Here is an 18,480-nt window from a genome sequence, read left to right as displayed (position 1 = left end):
GCAGCCCATAAAATGATGGGCAAGCAGACAGAAAGTAGCAGGTGAAAAGTATACCTCTGCATTTCTATGCATTTTCACTATAAAAGCTACCCTGCCAGTGCCAAAAGGGCGATACCAGCACTGCTGTGTCTAAAGTTTGAACCACTGAATTGAGTGGCTTTGGGAGGGGCTTCCGAGAAATTTATCAGTGAGTGACAGATGCTCTGTAAAAAACGGTTGTCAAAGGGCACAAAAGGCAGAAGTGGCTCAAGAATGGTGCTTGGAACATCACAGGGTCATGAAAAAGTCTAACAAAGGCTCAACAGCCAAGGAGCCAAAATAATAATAATTTCCTTCTGGAGTCTGTGGTTCATCAGCTGATGCACACATGACCACAACAGCTGTTCTCTCAAGTGGCCAAAAACTAAATTTAAGTTGCATTATCATAGAAGTTGAAGCACCATCAGCTTATATCGTTCCTGTTTGCCTCGTACAAAACAATGAGGTTAAAAAAATACATCCATTTTATTGGAGTCATCATGAAGATCTGTAATATATTCTTGACTCGTGCAACCAACTCTGGGAAATTACATATCGTGACTAAGAAAGGGGCAGTCAAGGACACATATTTGTACCAATTTACCAGGCAACATGCCACATGTTAATTACAGATGTGCTGCTAGGTGGATTTTGTTCGCTTTAGACAGAGTTAGGCTCCCTGTTTCCCCCCATCTGTAGCTACACCAAACTACACACATCTTACTTAACACTCTATCAGAAAGAAACGATTAGACATTTCTTATTTTAAATGACATCACATAAAGTGATGACTACAACTTTTTTAATTAAAAATGCTCTAGTTTGTCACATTGTTCTAATATACTCAAGTAAAGAAGTTTTCAGATTATAAATGTCTGGTTGTGTATCGTGACACTTCCAGCTCAAGTAAATCCCTGCTTGTGCTGTAACTCCACGCCAAGAGAGCCCCTCACTCCCAGTGCAGTATGTTGGGAGAGACTCAGTTGTTAAAGAAGGGAACGTATCCTCTGTTGACTCAAAGCCTGAGCTCTATCTCTGTGAAGCCTTTCATTGTATTCAGCCTTATTACTGATGCGCAGTCTGACGCTCTGTCCTTGGGGTGGGACAACAGCGCTTCTGTGCTCTGTCTGGACAAAGTGGGCACCTCAGAAACGAGTCTGCCAAACCATCATGCGTGTGTCTCTGCGTCAGAGAGATACAGGCCGTCTTGCAGTGTGGTAGGGAGGATTGGGCCATGGCTTTTGTATTAAGTGGGCAGAGAAGCAGGCGAGTGAAGCACAGCTGTCCTGTTGATACAAAAAAGAAAGAAACACATTTACAGGATGAAAACAGAGCTCTTTAACAAAAGGGAGAACAGAGCCAGAGAGAGAATTGTATACCCAGCCCTAACAGTCTTTTTTGGAAGCAGCTAGAATTTCTTTCGAAAGAGATTAGAACAGGGTGTGTGTGTGCTTAAGTGGAAGGAACGGGTGGTGTAAGAGCAGGGGGTTAACATAACAAGTCTCACTGAGTTAAAGATAAGCAGAAAGTAAGCAGAAAGAAAAAGAGAGGGGAAGAAAAAGGGCAGAGGAGGACAGAGAAAAGGTGGAGTTGGTACCCGAGTAGAACAATGTAGGATTAATTCTTCCCAGGAGGTCAGTGGTTCTGTCAGTAGGTGGGACCAAAACTAGGAGTTGGTGTAAAAGACAGACGTGTGGTTTCAGTGTTAAGATTTCCTTGGCGAGTGTCTTTCGAGCTCTCTTACCCGCACATGAAACCCGTCAGACTAGCAGAGCTTGATCGCCCCAGTGTGCGAGTACATGACTCAGCAGTGTTGAGCCATGTGCATATTCTGAACACTTGGTGGAAAATGATCATGCTCGTTTGTGTTAAAACAAGCCTTTGTACTCTACGCACTTTTCCGTTTGTTGGTTTCAACATGTGATCGGTGTTCCTCATTGTGCCGGCACAAGCTAAGATCAGTTCTTTATTCTTTTCAAATTTTTGTAGCCAACAGAACCCAAAGCATGGCTGAATACAGCATTTAAGAGTTCTAATGACAAAAAGCGCACACACATTTTCAGGAACATTGTGCACTTTGATTGTCTTAATGGACTGTTTTTAAATGGACAATTAGTAACCTAAGATTTTGGATTTTGAAGGAGCCCTTTCCTATGAAAAGAGTCTGCCAAACCAGCATTTTAGTAATGCATATCATTGCTTTTACTCTCGGTGAGAATGATTTCTTCTTCTAAAAGCATGTTTGGAAAAAGAGAAAAAAAACATTGTTTTCCACTTGGTGGAAAATATAGACTTGCAGCACTTGGCAGAGTTGCAAACAGCAAGCTGAGCAATCCCAAAACAGAACAGTAGAAAATAAGCATTTGCTGGATGTGTTTATGTGATACACTGCAAAGAAGCAGCTGAAGGAAACCGAATCAAATACTCAGACAAAACCTCTATATATCCCGAAAGGTGCTCTATCATGTGGGAATGAAAAGAATCCCCTATTGGAAAAACTACTGCACTGACTTAGTGTTGCACTTTCATAATCCACAAAAAAAAAAAATCGAAATCTTTCATGCTCAGCAATACAGTTTGTGTTGCAGGCTCTCCTAAAAAATGTATTGTCTCCAAAACTAAGCCAAAATAATGTGCCTTAAATCCAAGTAAGTTCTGTAAAGTTCATTTCGTAAGCTTGTACCTTTAGGTCAGTGGCTGTTTAAAAGTGTGTTGGCTGCTTTCTAAAAGTTTCTGGGAAACTTCCTTACCTTTGCAGCGCTCCCAATGGAACACCAGAACCAGCTGAGGCCAGTTTGTTTTCTGTTTATCTGCATGCTACAGCACAACAGGCTATGAAAGTCAACCACTATTTCAGGTCAGGACACTACCAGCAATTTTACAGAGTAGGGTTTATATATAGTCATCAACTGATAAAACTTTGTGTATACCAAAATAATGAAAAGGAAAAAACCACAACATGTTTGCAATTGACACGCTGATGCTATTATGTGTACACACACACACACACACACACACACACACACACACACACACTGTACTTGTAGGTTCATAAGACTGTGATGAGCTTTGCACATATTTGGTCATAAATCAGAGAATTGGAGAAGCGATGAAAGGCATTGATGAGACGGCACACGCAGTAGCCAGACTTTAGCCTACGGCAACCATCACCACCACTTGAATCCACCTGACTACTCAGCCAGTAGCTTGCAAATTTCTGTTTAATGTTCTAAAAACTACATTTTCATGTATTAGTTTCACCACTTTCACCAATCTACTGCCTCCTGTTGCTGCACTGATGAGTCTGAAATGAAATCAGCCTGATGCATTATTAGGTTATAAACTTCATCCTTTTTACTTTTTTAAAGTACCTGCCCATCTCCAGGTTTAGGTGCATTTATCTGCCAAGAGAGAATAAGCAGTATATGCTGCACAGCCCAATTATAGCAGATCAAAGCCAGGCAACACGAAGGAGGAAAGTGGGGATGAAAACAGCGAGACGTGATTCAGGACAGGGTTTGTTTGCTTCACAGGAACAGGACCCAAAGTGGGAGTAAAGTGAATAATAAATAGAGCCCCCCTACTTTTCATTCATTTCATCAGAGTGAATCACAAGGAAACAAAGACAACATATTTCTGTTCTGAGCAACATAAGAGTGTTCTCATATTTACTGACTGCTGAACTAGCCCCACTTCACAGGATTAACCTGTGTTTCAGATGTGTGCGTGTAAAATTACAGCTTTCTCTCTGAGCATTGATAATGGGTGGACATTTAAATATGTGATCAGAAGGCTTTTAAGGAATTTGCTTTAATGTCTCAACCAGATCAGAAAGCTTCAAGCATGTGATGAAAATAAAAACTGTGTAGCAACGTGTTTGTCTTTCAAAGTTTACATATACTCATCATGGGCATGGATGTCATGCTAATTCTGGGCTTTTAATGATTTATAGATATTCAGGAACCACCAAGGTTCAAGCTTGCCATGAACCGGTAACTTAGCTCATGAAGGCAAGCTTATACTTTTACTGAGGTTTAAAAATGTTCAACTTGTCACTAAGGAGCTAGCTGAGGGTCTGACTCGGCAGGAGGGGTTATTTAATGACAAGAAACAGAAACCATTTCCCCTCATACTTCACAGCACCGTGATGAGGACTATTACTGGGAGAGAAAGGTCAAATATTCAATCTGCAAATCTTGAGGAACTGAAACAGTGAAGCTTGAAGACACTGCGTGGAAATGACAAGAGGAGCGCCGGTAAGAGGGTGAAATAAGCATTTCCCTCAAGAAAACAAAGTCTTCTATCAGAATGATAATTTTAGACCAGCTGTTGGATTTCAACCAAACAAAAATGACGCACAGAAAGAAACTTTCTGGAAAGAAACTTTATTAGATCAAACCCCTGTAGATACTTTACGAGCATTTAAAGTTTTTGAAACAGCTGAGCAATAAAAAAAGACTTACAAAAGATTTTTTTTTTTTTTTTTTTTTTTTAAATGGCAACCACCTCACTGTAGACACAAATACCATAACCAACACCCACTCCTAATACAGTTTACTCAATAGGCAAACAGATTACTGACATCCACACCTACACACACTGCATACTTAACCCTATTTTTAAAAACCAACCTGTAATTTAAATAAATCATTAATAAATATTACGTATTTTATCATTAGGTGGGTGTACGGTTCTCTTTTTAGGAAGATTTCATTAGTGATGCCGGTATGTATGTGCCCATGTAAGAAAGATATTTAAATGTGCAGAATACAAAAAAAGTAATATTGAAGAGGACAACTAACAATAAGACAAACACAGAAACGTACGCCACCTTTCCCTCACAAGGAAAGTCAAATATATAAATATCATAGTTCTAAAGTGCATCTCTCAAAGACTTGTCAAATGAAGTCGCCCCGATTAAAAACAAACAACAAAAAAACCCAACAAAAGCCTAAAATAGGTATGTCTGAACATGCAGCAGATATATTTAGCAAAAACTACCTACGTACATGCACAGATTTTTTTTAATGCAATGGAAAAAAAAAAAGGCAACAGATAAAAAAGGGGGGTATACACTTTCACATTATCAAGAGGTGATAATTCTGTGCCGTTTCAGTCCACTGGTTTGTTCACACTTGGCTTTACAGAATATTTTATTTAAATTTTAGCAAACTTGGCTGATTAAAAAGAGCACACAGTGGTGTAAAAGTTCATTCTTTCCTTTACAAATTCATTTGCAGAATCGCTTCCATCCTGCAAGTTTTAAACTTCTTCACTCCTCATCCGCACGTCTGAGACAAGGTTGCAAGTTTAGATCTTAGGCAGCTTGGGAGCATTGATAAGGGGGTTGGTCTCTTGCAGAAAGCGCCGTCCGGCACCCTTGTAATCATAAGTGCAGTCATGTGTCTCTGCGTAGCGGTGAACTGCACAGAAGTTCTGACCGCACCTGTAAGATTTAAATAAACATTCAAGTTTGTATGCAAAATATATATTTTTATAGTACATTCCTCTTGAGACTTGATAGTCAGTAAATAAAAAAACAAATAACAAAATCCCCCTTCAGCAGGCTGTTTGCGGCATAAATGTGTAAATGCAAAGTCTAGATTTTCTTTCCTTACTAAACACCTCTTCTGGTTACACCTGGTGGTTACACCTCTTCTGCCCTCCAATTTGATTAATTTATTAGCACTAACAGAGTAAATTACATTACTCGTTTAATCACAAAGGCTTACAGTTTGACTAAAGCAGTAGTTGGGAACATAACCACTTCAAGTGTTAAATGTTAAGAGATTACACAGTGTTGCATCAGATTCAGTGTGTACGCCATGGACAAGGCCCGAGAGGGACAAGTAATCCATATTAATGTGGTGAGGAGAAACTTTGATAAAGCTAATAACTTGTGACAGAACAAGCAGCGCACAGAGATGTGTTATCATTGGGGATATGGCAGTAGGACAAAACGACGAACAACGAAAAGACCGCTTTGTACAAAAAGGCTCGCTTCAAGGACGAGACTGACAAAACCGGGGGTGAGATGTGATTTAGAGGCAGACAGCAACTGTGTGAGTGAGCGCAGCTGGAAATGCGGCTGGTACTTGTACCTGCACTCATAGCTGGTGGCCAGGCCAGTCTTCTTGCCACAGAGGAAGCAGTGCTTTGAGCTCTTCTTCTTAGTGCCTGTGGGAGCCTTGACTGGAGGTAGGTGGTATGTTGGAGTGCCTGAGAGAAGAGGAAAGACTATTTATTTATAAGACAGTTGCCAAAGACGAGCGGCTGATCAGACAAAACAGTGCAAGCCAAAAGCGTATGGACCCATATTCATAAAGCTACATTTGGCTGTTTGCTCGTCACAGTGGGTAACTCCACGTTTGATTTGGCAACTCCCAAAAGAGAATTTGTGTCTCCCGCTAGAATCAAACTACCAACCTTTTGCTTGCCAAGCAAATGCATTAACCACTAAACTACAGAGCCGTTATGCACCTGTAATCATGTATGTTTAGCAAAAAAAAACATCAACAATAAAAAGCAACAGTCAGTCTTCTTACATTGAACACATCAGCCTAACACAGACAGATCATTAACCCTAAAAGCCGTTCACATCTTCCATCCAGCTGAAGCCTCAAAACCGGTAGTGTTCCGAAATCTTATCAATAATCATCCCTTTCTCCACGACTTGTATTTTCTTAGGTGACAGCTCATCTGCGCTTGTGGTTAATTATTGTTTGCAGAAGAAATTTCTAATCCTCCTTGCTGTCAATCTGGGTCTTAGATGTTTCATGCTCATATCTCCCATCATCCAGCAACAGCACTAAGAAACTGAGGTTCTCTTTGATGCTTACAAATCACTATCTTTTAAAAGGGAATATAATATACCCCTGTACTAAGAAACGAGTGCATACAAAGATTATTCCAATATGTATTTCAATTTAATGTACAGATATCACAAAAATCAAACAACAGGGCACATCATGATGGTATGTTTCCCAGCTTTTTTGTTTTAAAATGTGTGCACAAAGCGCAACTGAATAGCTTAGGCACATTTTTCACTTTTTGAGAAATCACTTCCCTGTAATTTAGACCCTTTTAACCTTCCCTATACCTCAAATTTGCTCAGGTTAGATCCATCACAGCAGTCACAGAGGAATAAAAATGCTAGATCAAAACAGGAGTCACAAAAAAAAAGGAAAAGAGCACTTCTTATCATTTAATGCTCTGGGGAATGTTGTACTTCTCACTAAACTGCATCAGGCACATCAAGCAGCTGTTTTCACCAGCTGTCAAAAGGCAAAACACCTGTTGTGACATCACGAACTGGAGGGTGACCAAAAACGCAATATGTTTTTCAGTCCCAGAAAGCTCAGCCATCGGGCTTTTCTCTGAGTTATTTTCATATCGTGTATTATTTCAGCAATGTCAACCGGTAAAAACAAAAATCACAATGGTGTTATTTTAACAAGAGTTTCTAAGCAAGTCTTCACAGTTATTTTAAGGTTGGTTTTAATAAAGTTTGCATTGTAAAAATTGTTAATGAGGGAAACCAGATGTGTTGTTGTAATTATAGTTTTGGGCAATAAAAACAAACAAACAAAAAAAGCAAACAGTCTGCGTTTTTGCATCAAATATCTTTCTATGAAGAAACCCAGCATAAAATACATGATTCATTTCTTTAGTCAGGAAACACTATTTTGTCAGCGTGTACCCGTGATAATCCTGTCTGTGGAAGCATTCAGCTCTGTGAGCCAAAGGGGATGTGGGAACATACAGATAAAACTGACGGCTCTGTGATCAAAGTACAGCAAGCTTGCAGGTTGGGGTATGGGATTGGATTTTTATTTGTTTTGTACGCTTTCTTTTGTATGCCATCATGTGTCTGCTACCAGACAGTGTTCAGCTACAGCCAGTAGGGCTGCACGATTTTGCATAAAATGAGAATCACGATTTTTTGGCTTAGAATTGAGATCACGATTCTCTCACGATTTTCTTTTCCAGTGTAAATATTTATTGCACTTATTAACTGCACATCAACTTCGTAACAGTTGAGACTGAACATAAAAACAATAAATAAACATAAAAACAACAAATGTCTCACGTTTTGTTGTTGCCGCAAAATGTTGTACTGCTTGAAATTCCGTCTCCACCGTTGCTCGACGCTGTGTGTATAGAGCAGGTAGTGCAACAATAGAAAAATAGTTGCGGGACGGCACTGTGTAGCGTTTGTCTAGGGTGTTGATCATTTTCCTAAATCCCTCGTTTTGCACAGTGTTGATGGGAGCCATATCTTTTGTCAGGTGATAAGTGATAGCCTCCGTAATTTCTTTGTGCCTGCGGGAGTTCGACGTGTATAGGGAAGCGCTGTATAAGGTTCCCGTTATTGATGTTTGGGTGGAGACCGGAACGGATTTTCTCCTGTCACTTTCTCGTCATCCCTGACGTGCTCTCCGTTGTTTTTTCCCTGCTAATTTTAGCATTACACGGCACAGCTTCTGTATCACGTGGTATAAGGCTCCGCCCTTGACATTTGTTCAGCAGGAAGAGTGAGCGCTTGTTTTCATGCAGAGTACGTCCCGGATCATAATGCGGTACAATGGTCGTCTTTTTTATTTATTTATTTTTTAAATCGTTGTCATTTGGAAACGAGATCGCACATAAGTATGAAACGAGATCGCGATTTTCTAACGATTAATCGTGCAGCCCTAACAGCCAGTGTCACTCGCATTATCCACATTGGGTTTTTGTAGTAAGCCGAACTTCATATTGTTTACATTTAATTAAGTGTGTTCCCAATTCATTTTTCTAATCTTTATAGTGCTCACTTAATTCAGGGGAGCTGATATGTAAATTTGTGTGTACACAGCAGAGGGAGCCTAGCATTTCTGATGTTCTGCCATAGATCAGTCACTGGTGTCAGTATAAAGGTTCCAGTGATTTAATGGAGCACCGTAAGAGGTTTGTGGAAGTTGGTTTATCTGATACCTTCATAAATCAGAAGCGCATGCAAGTGGAAATGAGTTTTAATACACAGGCCCTATGTATTTTCTATATAATTATTTATAATTGGACAGTTGAGGCTCTACAACCAGATCAGTGATGTTCAGTAGCTTATCTAGCTCACAATCATTAGTAGATCATGATCCAATTTATAGGTTACCGTAGTATGTGAAGTATAGAAATTAATGACAATTAAAATTGCAGGAACAACAAATGTGACCTTGAGCATAACTCGGGTGCTCAAGGAAAACTGTCCCATTAGCTGATCTTTGTGTTCAAGTTTGATTAAATTCTGACCAATATTAAAGGAAGCAGAGTGATTCTTGTGAATTGTGTAGGGAGGGACAGATAGTAAAAGCCTCATGCACTCATTTAGCTAAGGAGTAACACATTAAAAACTTAATTTATTACTGGGAAATAATAGCATCATAAGAGAAAGTGTTGCCATAACTTTACCAGCCTTGTTCTAAGGAAGACTCTGAAAAGCAGTTCAGGACACACACAACCTAAAGTGCACCTCTATAGTTACCTTGACTGACCAACTGCATATAACAAAATCTAGAGACTTTGCCGCAGGGGCTTGAGCTTGAGTATTGCTTAAACCAATTCCAGCCTGTCATTCAGTCCACTCTGTCTCTGCTTTCCTGCCTACTCTCTGCTATGTCCTGTCAAAGCTAAAATGACAAAAAAACAACAACAAAAAAACTAAATTAACACCATAAAATCAAAAAGCTTTTCAATAATTACATCTTTTTTTAGAAACAAACCCAAAATGTAATAAATAAATAAATAAATAAATTTGATTTCTCAGTTTAAGCATAAACAACTGACTGAACTTTTTGCCATAGGGGAAAAAAAAAATCTCAAAGTGAGTTTAGGTTTTTTCTTAAAATTCCCTGAATGATGTAAAGAACTTTGGTGAGAAAACAAGAGAACCCCTGAGCTGAATGCAAAGTACTATACTGTTTATAATGTGAGAATATCCTCCATTAGTACTGAGGTAGATGGTACAGGACTCCTCTTTTTACACTGAAGTGGAAGATAAATTTGCTTTTAAAGAAACCATGAAGGAGGCACTTGATAACTTTGAGGCAACACTTTAGGTGATAATATACACAAACTATCCCTACTTTTTCAGATCCTGATTGAAGACATCAACATGGAAGGGTCAAACCCCAAAAAGATACAAAAACCCTACCCTATCCCTGGTAGAAACACACACACAATTTTGTGCGCAGTACTATACAAAAGTCTTGAGCTGCCCCTCATTTCTTTAGCTAGGAAAATGGAAAAGAGACACAGCAGACATATAGTATGTCAGGCAAAAACAGATTGTCCAGTTCTAACACAGCCTGAACTCTCTTAAGAAAGCTTTCTTGTAATTTATTTACATAGTCATCAGGACTCCAGGCTTCTTGAAGTACATTCAAAGCTCTGCTTTCCAGATGGTACTGCGTGGTGAATCAGAATCTGACAGTACTCTGTGTTCATAATTCCATTAATTATGACAAGATCCCCACCATTTAGGCCCAAACTATGCCTATGCTGCTAGTAATAAAGTGTCCAAAGATACAAATTAAAGTTGCCTTTTTGCGAAATTGTCAGCTGTAAGTAGGCACAATACTGGTTCCTCATTAGGTGTCTTTTTTATGCTTCAATTATTCATTGGTTCAATCCCCCACCTGTGATAATCATGTCCTTGTTATTCAGTGTATTGGTCAGCATGTATTAATTCATATTTTTTAACAGACCAAAGTAGCAACTTACAAATAAGTCAGCATTTTGCTTGGAGAATTAAAATTCTTGTAGCACTGACAAAGTACACACTAAGGTCTTCTACTCAGCTACACTGTCTGTATGTGACTGCGCCTATAAAAGGACAACATGTTAACTCACAACTGTTCATTTACAATCTATACCACCAGAGCATAGCAAATGATGTTGCACTTTGCTTCAAAATTCACAACTCAGATGTCCATTCAAACCACAACAATGCAAAAATTTCTTAAGCTAGTACTTTATAAACGCTAATGTCGTTTGCGTGTCCCTTACCTATAGTCCCAAATGAATTCATGACTCCTCCAGCTGATGCAAGAGTGCTGGTGGTCTGAGAAAAGAGCAGAAATATTAAATGTTTTTACAGGGTGTAAAACTAAAACAACTGCAGCCTTCAACTTAAAAAAAAAAAAGAAAGAAAGAAAAAAGTGATTTTCTAAAAATTGTTTTGAATGACTTCAATGAGACTGGCTGACCACACAAATACTAAAAAAAACAAACAAACAAAAACTTTTTAGGGTAACTCAATTTCACAAATTCAATCTTAGCAGCTAATGCTGACACTTATCTGTGCTCACCATGTAAGAAGCTGATGCTGGGGGTAATGGTGACATTTGCCTTATGTGATCATCCCGCAGAAGTCTGTCAGCAGGGATGGATGGCAGCCTGGAGCCACGGCTGCCCTGTCCTGAGGCAGTTGCAGGAGACAAAGCCAGTGCAAGTCCCAGACTCTCTCCAATACGGTCCCTGCTGCTGCCGCCGCTGATGTCTAGAGCCCTTGTGGAAAGAGAAGCCAAGAGCTCCGAGCTATTGAGAGACCCCACTGGCTCCTTATACGCTTGGTTTGCCACCTTAGTGATGTTTCTTGCTTCCCTCTTAGAGATGAGCTCTAGCCTTTTGCCAGGTGACTCTACTTTAACACCACGAATGCGTGGTGGATGAGTTGACAAGGTGGTTGAAGGGTGAGGAGATGTGCTGCCTTGTTTTGCTGAGGATTGTGCTTGAAGATTAGGCTGTAAACAGGAAAGTGTGGACTCAAAAGGCTGAGACAACAGTCTAGCTGAAGGTGACAGTGAGGTGGAGGCAGGTAATGGTGAGGGAGGGCTGATATGAAAGGATGCGCTAAGCTGTGTCCCATTAGCTCTGCTGGTGAGAGTTTCATTTGTCCCACGTGTCCAGGGACTAACGGGGGAGGGGGAATGTGGCAGTTGGTGCTGAGCCTCAACCTCGCGGGTCTGACAACCTTCCTCTGGCTGGGTGGACACATCCAGACTCAGAGGATCTGACAAGTCACCAAATGGAGATCCAGGTTGAGTTGGTGCTACAAGCCCAACAGTTTCGTCCAATACACCCAGCCCAAATGATTCCCCTACAGGTTCAACTGGGTCAAATGTGGCATCAGGTTGCCCCCTGGTACACAATGGAGGGAGCTGAGGGTATACACAGTCCCTCATCAACCTAGTGCTGCCAATGTCCAACCGGGACACTTTAGGAGGTGGGCGGATCTTGGCAAAAGGTGGGCATGTCTCCCATGGCTCCTCCTCCTGAAGCATATAACAAGACGGGGAGGAGAAAGAGGGAGGGGGTCGTCTAGGGATGGGCAGATGGGCAGAGGTCGCAGCAGGAGAGGCCAGAGAGGGGTCTACGGATTCATGGTCTACAATTGGAGGTAGAGGGGCATTTGACTGCCAAGGCTGGTTGATCTGAGGAAGTGAGCGCAAGAGGCGATGATGGTGTCGAGTGTTGGAAGGTCCGAAAGAGCTGCCACAGGGATGAGGGCTGACAGGGGCCCGTGGTTTTACCTTTGCAGACTTCTACAGGACAGAGACATGGACAGAAATTAATAGACGGAGTTATATCAGATGATTATCTTAAGTGTATATTTACCCATGTTGGAAAAAACCCATCATACTACTGACTAGATTTAAGATTATTGCGTAAATTTGATGAGTGCTAAAGAAAATGTAGGGCCAGCACAGCTGAATCTAACACAGCTCTACCCTCTTACTAACGAAGGGAAATTAGTGTTTGGTGCTTCATATTGGCTCCATGCAAAAATATCATTATCACTCTTTAAAATAATCAGAACTAATCAAAAGTGACTAGACTATTAGATGTAATTTGATTTTATTCCTTTCCTGATTAAAAAAAAGATCAAAACATTACAACACAAAATATTAAGCAGCAAAGACTGAAAGAGCATTACATCGTAATACAGAAAGCTCTCTACGCACAAGGCAAACACATATAATGGATCCAAGGTTTATATATTCACTTCCGCATACACGGTATCATGCCTCAGCCTGATAAAATATGTCAGACAAATGACAAAATGTCATTGATTTTCTTTGATCTCAAAGGTTCCTACCTTCTTGTTGAGGTTCATGTCCTCCATCTTGGCTTTGAGCAGCTTCATTTTGGTCATAGTGATGGAGTTCTCAAGGCTCTGCTGTGCAGCTGTAGAACTCTCTCCATCTTCTTCGGCATACACATTGAACACAGATCCACCACTGGAAAACACAACGAGGGAAGAGAAATAAAAAACAAAACAAAAAAACAACGACAACAAAAACAAAAATACATTAGCAATTCAGTGTCACAACATTTAATTGACACAAAAACAAGGAAAAATAAGACCATAAATTCAGCTGTAACGATCTACAGCTAAAACTAAATATCCTACAAAGTCTGTATAATTATACTTCACACATTGACACATTGAATTGTACTTTAAAAAGAAACGGAAACATTTCTGTTGTGGTTATTATCATGCATGATCATGTGACCATGAAGAGTACAAATTTCTAATCACAATCCAAATTGTGTGCATATTTACAGTATGTGGAAAGATCATATAAAATCAAAAATAAAACAAACTATGACAACCTCAGAGATTCAGATACGGGGGTCAGGGTACCATCTCCCCTGTCGACCACACGGAAGACATTTAGTTGGTCCCCCTCACGATAGACCACAAACGTGACCTGTTTGTTAGCCAGGTTTTTCTCCCAGCCTTCCTCCTTTGTGCTGTCCATCAGGTCAGCCACTTCTTTAACTGGATCCTCCATGGTTACTGACAAAAGAAGAGAGGGGGTTTAAACTGCAAAAAAACAAGACACTTTATGTAATTTAATAAAAAACAAGCAAGCAGATTAAAACCAAAAGCATAAAAACACTGACTACAGTTTGTCAGTCTTCTTACCTCTCCTGGTGTTAATTGGGCCTCCTCTCATAGCTAAGACCAGTTTCAAAGTGCAGCCCTCTGCAATGCTGCAAACACAAATCAAATGATAATACATAAACGCCATACCAGTAATATCAGTGCAAATATTATGAAAGAAAAGGAAATAATGCATGTACTTGGAGGGTAAAATGATTTACTTCTGAAGCAGAGGCCCTGATTTAAAGTAAACAGCACTTCAAGGGACAGGATGTTTTCCAGATGAACTTAAGTACAGGAACGGGAATCCCACTGGAACATTTGGCGCATATGGGCAGATGTTTCATCGCCTACTCTACCCCTCTGCTTCACAAACTTAAAAAGCATGCTGCAGAGTGTGATAGGGGAGCCGAACGAGATCTCACCAGAGACTGTTCATGTGGAAAATTAAGTGACAAACATTCATAACAATACCACCATCTGCAGCCAGCAGAGCACTGAAGAATGAGTTCTGCATCTCATAAACTGACAAGAGTGGATAGGGCAAATTCTCCAAATATGCTGTTTGTCTCACCCAATGCCACATATCTGGCTCATCTACAGCATGCTGAAGTGAATTATAAGTGAGTCACCACCACAGCAGGAAGGCTTTTAATGTGCACCTCCAAATGACACTAAATTTTCACAGAAAATTTTTAAATGCTTCCTGTCTGTAACTGCTCTAACAAGCTCCCCTGTATTTGTGATTTTGCCTTGACAGCAGTGCTCTGAAGGACACAAAGGGTCAGGAAGAACAGTTTTACCCGTAGTCATGTAGGCAATGTTCATCGTCCAGCTCCAAATTGTTCCAGATAAGGTGTTGCTGGGCAACAGGGATACCTTTACAGTCAGAGAGAAGGCAGGAGAGAAAACAACCAAAGTTGACAAGGACCTGTTCATATTTGATAGACAAAGTTCAATTACCTGACAGACATGCTCCAATTACAAGCAATTGCACATGACTAAAGATGATTAATGTCTGCCCCCTAAAGACAAAACTAAGCAATCACAGAAGCAATGACGACTTAAACATGGAGGCAAATAAAAATAAACTATTTATGAGCTAGAATGTCAGCTAATGCTGTATCTAAAACTATTGGATACGTGTCTAAATTGAAACATTATTCCAAGTGGGACCACAATAACAAAACTCCAGTAAAAGACTGACAGGCTACTGAATACAAAGGCTCTCTAGAGGTAATGATTGGAATAAGAAGTAGTGTATGAGTAGGAAGCTCTCAGGAAGCTCTTTGTGCCCACAATCAGTGAAGTCACTGCCCCGGTGCTGGAGGTGAGCCAGCGTTAGTGAGCAAGCAGTGGTCTCTTCATTGCAGAGTGATATGCTCATATGCTCACAAACACGCAGGCCTGGCTGACAGACCTCATCACACGCAGAGGGCTTTCTGACCACAAATGAAGAATAGCGGGGAGGAATGCAGATACTCAAGGTCAGCTTGATGCTTTACTAAGCAACCTTAAATTTTTGGGGGGAGTTTAAAAAAAAGATTTCTATGTATTTGTATAAATGGAAACAAACAATTATTTCCTAATGTGGCCAAATTCTTTCTAACACAGAACAGATTTTCTGTCCATTTTTGGTGCCTCTGCCATTTCTCTTGAGACAAGCCAGCAGATTTGTTGTGGTAATGATAATATAAGGAAAATTCAGCAAACACACTGACCTTTTCGCATAGTTTTTAATGTCACAGGAAAGTGTATCTACAAACTGTAGATTAGTTTGGCGATGTGACTCAGCAAGCTCATCGCTTTTGCTCTCATTTTGTACAAACAACTGGAACAATAGCAATGCTCTGGGTCAGAGCGACCGTAAGTTTAACCAGTACCCAATGCTGGATCATGAGGCATGGGATTTAAATGAGGACAGATCGTTCCAAATTCCCCCCCCCCCCCCCCCCCAATTTCATCCAATGGGGATAATTCAGATTTCAAATTAAACCATACAACCCCAATCAAGATTAATCAGGTCATACAGTAATAAATATTGCACAAACGCAGTGTAAACGTGAGTTTGATTCTTTTCCCCCCCACTTATTTTTAAGCTTCATTACACTCGATAATAATCTGTAATTTAAGTCAACAATACAAATAACTAGAAAATTATAGTATCCAGAATTGTGTAACTCTGTCTCTACAGAGCAATGCAGAACACCTCAGAAAAACCTGACTAATACGATGGCAAAATGTATGTCAAAGGTTTTACAATAATCTGTGCATCCATTTTTTTTCCAAACAGTACAATAATATGTGTTGTAAGATAACAAACCTACCCTGAAGTGCAAACTACCGCAACATACAAACTAAATATTAGTGAGCTCCGTACCTTCCAATCTCTGGATCTTCGCTTTGACTGAAATGACAGCCTCAAAGGGCAACACGCGCAGCTCAAAACAGGTCCCTGTCAGTGTCTCTATGAAGAGCTCCATAGTGTCATAGAAAGGGAGCTTATATTGAAATGCTCCCACGCTATCGTCATTGAAGAAGGGAGGCTCCTTCCTGTCGGTCATCTTGGCAGAGTGGGAGAATGACTTTAGGAAGGTGGTGAAATGGTGGGGCTGCCCCCAGATGAGGGAGAGAGAGATTGCTCAGTGGCCTCACAACTGTCGCACATCATGCAAGATGACCACATCTGTGAGGAAAGAAACAATAAGTTAACATCACAATGTAAAATAGAATAGCATAGCCTTTTATTGCCATTGTATATGTACAACAAAAGTGTGGAAAAACCTTCATTTAATCAACACCAACTTAGAAGTAGAAGCACTGGCACTTACTATTGGGTAGAGCATTCACAGTCAAGCATCAAGGTCATTTTTGTCTACACGTGCATGTTGTACCATTTTTTTTTCTTGCTTTAATGATTGGGACGTATATCTAACGATGGACAACTGGTAGTATACAAATTTACATCAGTCATTACTGCACGTGTAATGAAAAACTGTCCTAAAAAGCAAAACTGCATTGTTGTGTTTGTAATTATTTAGCAACTATTTTAAGATAAAGGATTTTATTAGTATCAGGAGACACATGGAACCTTCTCATAAAATATTGAGGACATCATTAAAAGGGCCTGGCCAAAATTCAAGAAGATCAGATGTGTTACATAAGCCTATTATTGGTATGAGGTGTCCTGTGACTGACCACAGCCTTTGACAGCACAGCTCTTCGGTCACATGACTCAAAGAGCATCATCCAGGATAGAACCTGTGTGAGATGAGTTTTATTAAGAGAGACAGACAAAGGGGGGAGAAGGGACAAAGACCAGCAATATATGTATATTTGTCATTTTCGTTTCGATTGAACTGATTCAAAACGTACTATAACCAGATTGCTATTTGAACGCAACACGTCATCTTCACTTCAGACCCTACAAGCGTCTATCTACTGGTAACCAGTGGAGCCCAAATATATGGCATAAAAACTGAATATGAATAGTCTTGTCTAAGAAATTTCGGTAAACGAGGCCTCTGGTGTACTCTTTCAGACATTAGGGAGTTTCTAAAAACAACCCATTCGCTAAAGGAACCTGTTAGGGTGCAGTTTTAAAGACAAAGATATCTACACATCGCCTTCGGCCATATCCAACTGTATACAAAAGACCACAAACCCACAGAAGCAGCCACGGGCCATGTAGGAAGACATGAACTCGGTTAGCTAGCTGCCTGACAACGGAGATTGATGGTTTTAGTACAATTCCAGAAGCTAACATTAACAAGCAAAGGTCATACGGGCCGTTTTAACGCCCCGCAGCTTTTTCCCCCAATACGGCGTAAACATGAATGACGTTCGCAATACTGATCAAACCCACTTACCAGTATCTGCTGCAATAACACGATGGGAAGCCCGTCTAGCCGACGCTGCTAACGGTAGCTTTCGTTGCCATGTTAGCCAACAACTCAAACAATGGCTTTCTCAACCGCTGGCTAGCAGACTGCTAGGCTACTTTCACGGGCTTCAGTTCTGTCCGTCCATCGTCGAGGCCACCGTTACATTCAAAATTAAGCAGCACCTCATCGTGTTAGACCATGAAAACGACACATGGAACAAACCGTCGACCCGTATCTGTCGCCGAGGCCCTCGGTTGGCGACATACCTGTCAAAGACGGAGAACAACACCTTTCCGACTTCCCTTGACTGACAAACAAAGGGACCAATTGACGAACGACGAGGTGGGCGGGACAACGAATCGTTGCGAACAACACCAAATTCTTTCACTTTACACAGCATGAAGCCCTTAAACAAAGCATACAGTTTATGTAGAGCAGTCGGTTTATCCATCAGACCTGACTTAAAACCTTTAAAATATTTATTTAGATCACTAGTATTGTTTTTCAAGTTTCTAAATAAATAAGTGCATTTAAAATCATTCATCTTATGTATGCGTTTATCTAAACGTATACCAATTTGTATATTTCTATGTCACCAAGCACTTCTTATACTACAGAAAAGGCTGCTATGTCAAGCACAGAATTTGGTATCAC

The 18,480-nt window shown here is 40.4% G+C and overlaps 1 protein-coding gene across 6 annotated transcripts; it reads right to left on the bottom strand.

The window, feature by feature from the left end:
* Nucleotides 1-4,393: 4,393 nt before the first annotated feature.
* On the bottom strand, nucleotides 4,394-18,153 carry zfand4 (zinc finger, AN1-type domain 4). 6 transcript variants are annotated; one of them, XM_080868948.1, is made up of 11 exons: nucleotides 17,812-18,153; nucleotides 17,141-17,203; nucleotides 16,323-16,628; nucleotides 14,746-14,821; nucleotides 13,985-14,052; nucleotides 13,669-13,855; nucleotides 13,151-13,292; nucleotides 11,361-12,596; nucleotides 11,059-11,113; nucleotides 6,120-6,255; nucleotides 4,394-5,464 (listed from the first exon to the last, which is right to left on the bottom strand). In XM_080868948.1, the coding sequence occupies exons 3-11, from the start codon at nucleotides 16,504-16,506 to the stop codon at nucleotides 5,329-5,331; spliced, it is 2,220 nt and encodes a 739-aa protein (XP_080725074.1). In that variant the 5' UTR covers nucleotides 16,507-16,628; nucleotides 17,141-17,203; nucleotides 17,812-18,153; the 3' UTR covers nucleotides 4,394-5,328. The 6 variants fall into 6 exon arrangements, with proteins under 6 accessions (XP_080725074.1, XP_080725073.1, XP_080725072.1 ...); XM_080868947.1 differs by having other exon boundaries at nucleotides 17,141-18,153; XM_080868946.1 differs by having other exon boundaries at nucleotides 16,323-17,203.
* Nucleotides 18,154-18,480: the final 327 nt, after the last annotated feature.

This window comes from Rhamphochromis sp. 'chilingali', assembly GCF_963969265.1.
Source record: "Rhamphochromis sp. 'chilingali' genome assembly, chromosome: 20".
In the NCBI taxonomy this organism is placed as follows: domain Eukaryota; kingdom Metazoa; phylum Chordata; class Actinopteri; order Cichliformes; family Cichlidae; genus Rhamphochromis; species Rhamphochromis sp. 'chilingali'.
This window is presented reverse-complemented; position numbering and strand designations above follow the sequence as displayed.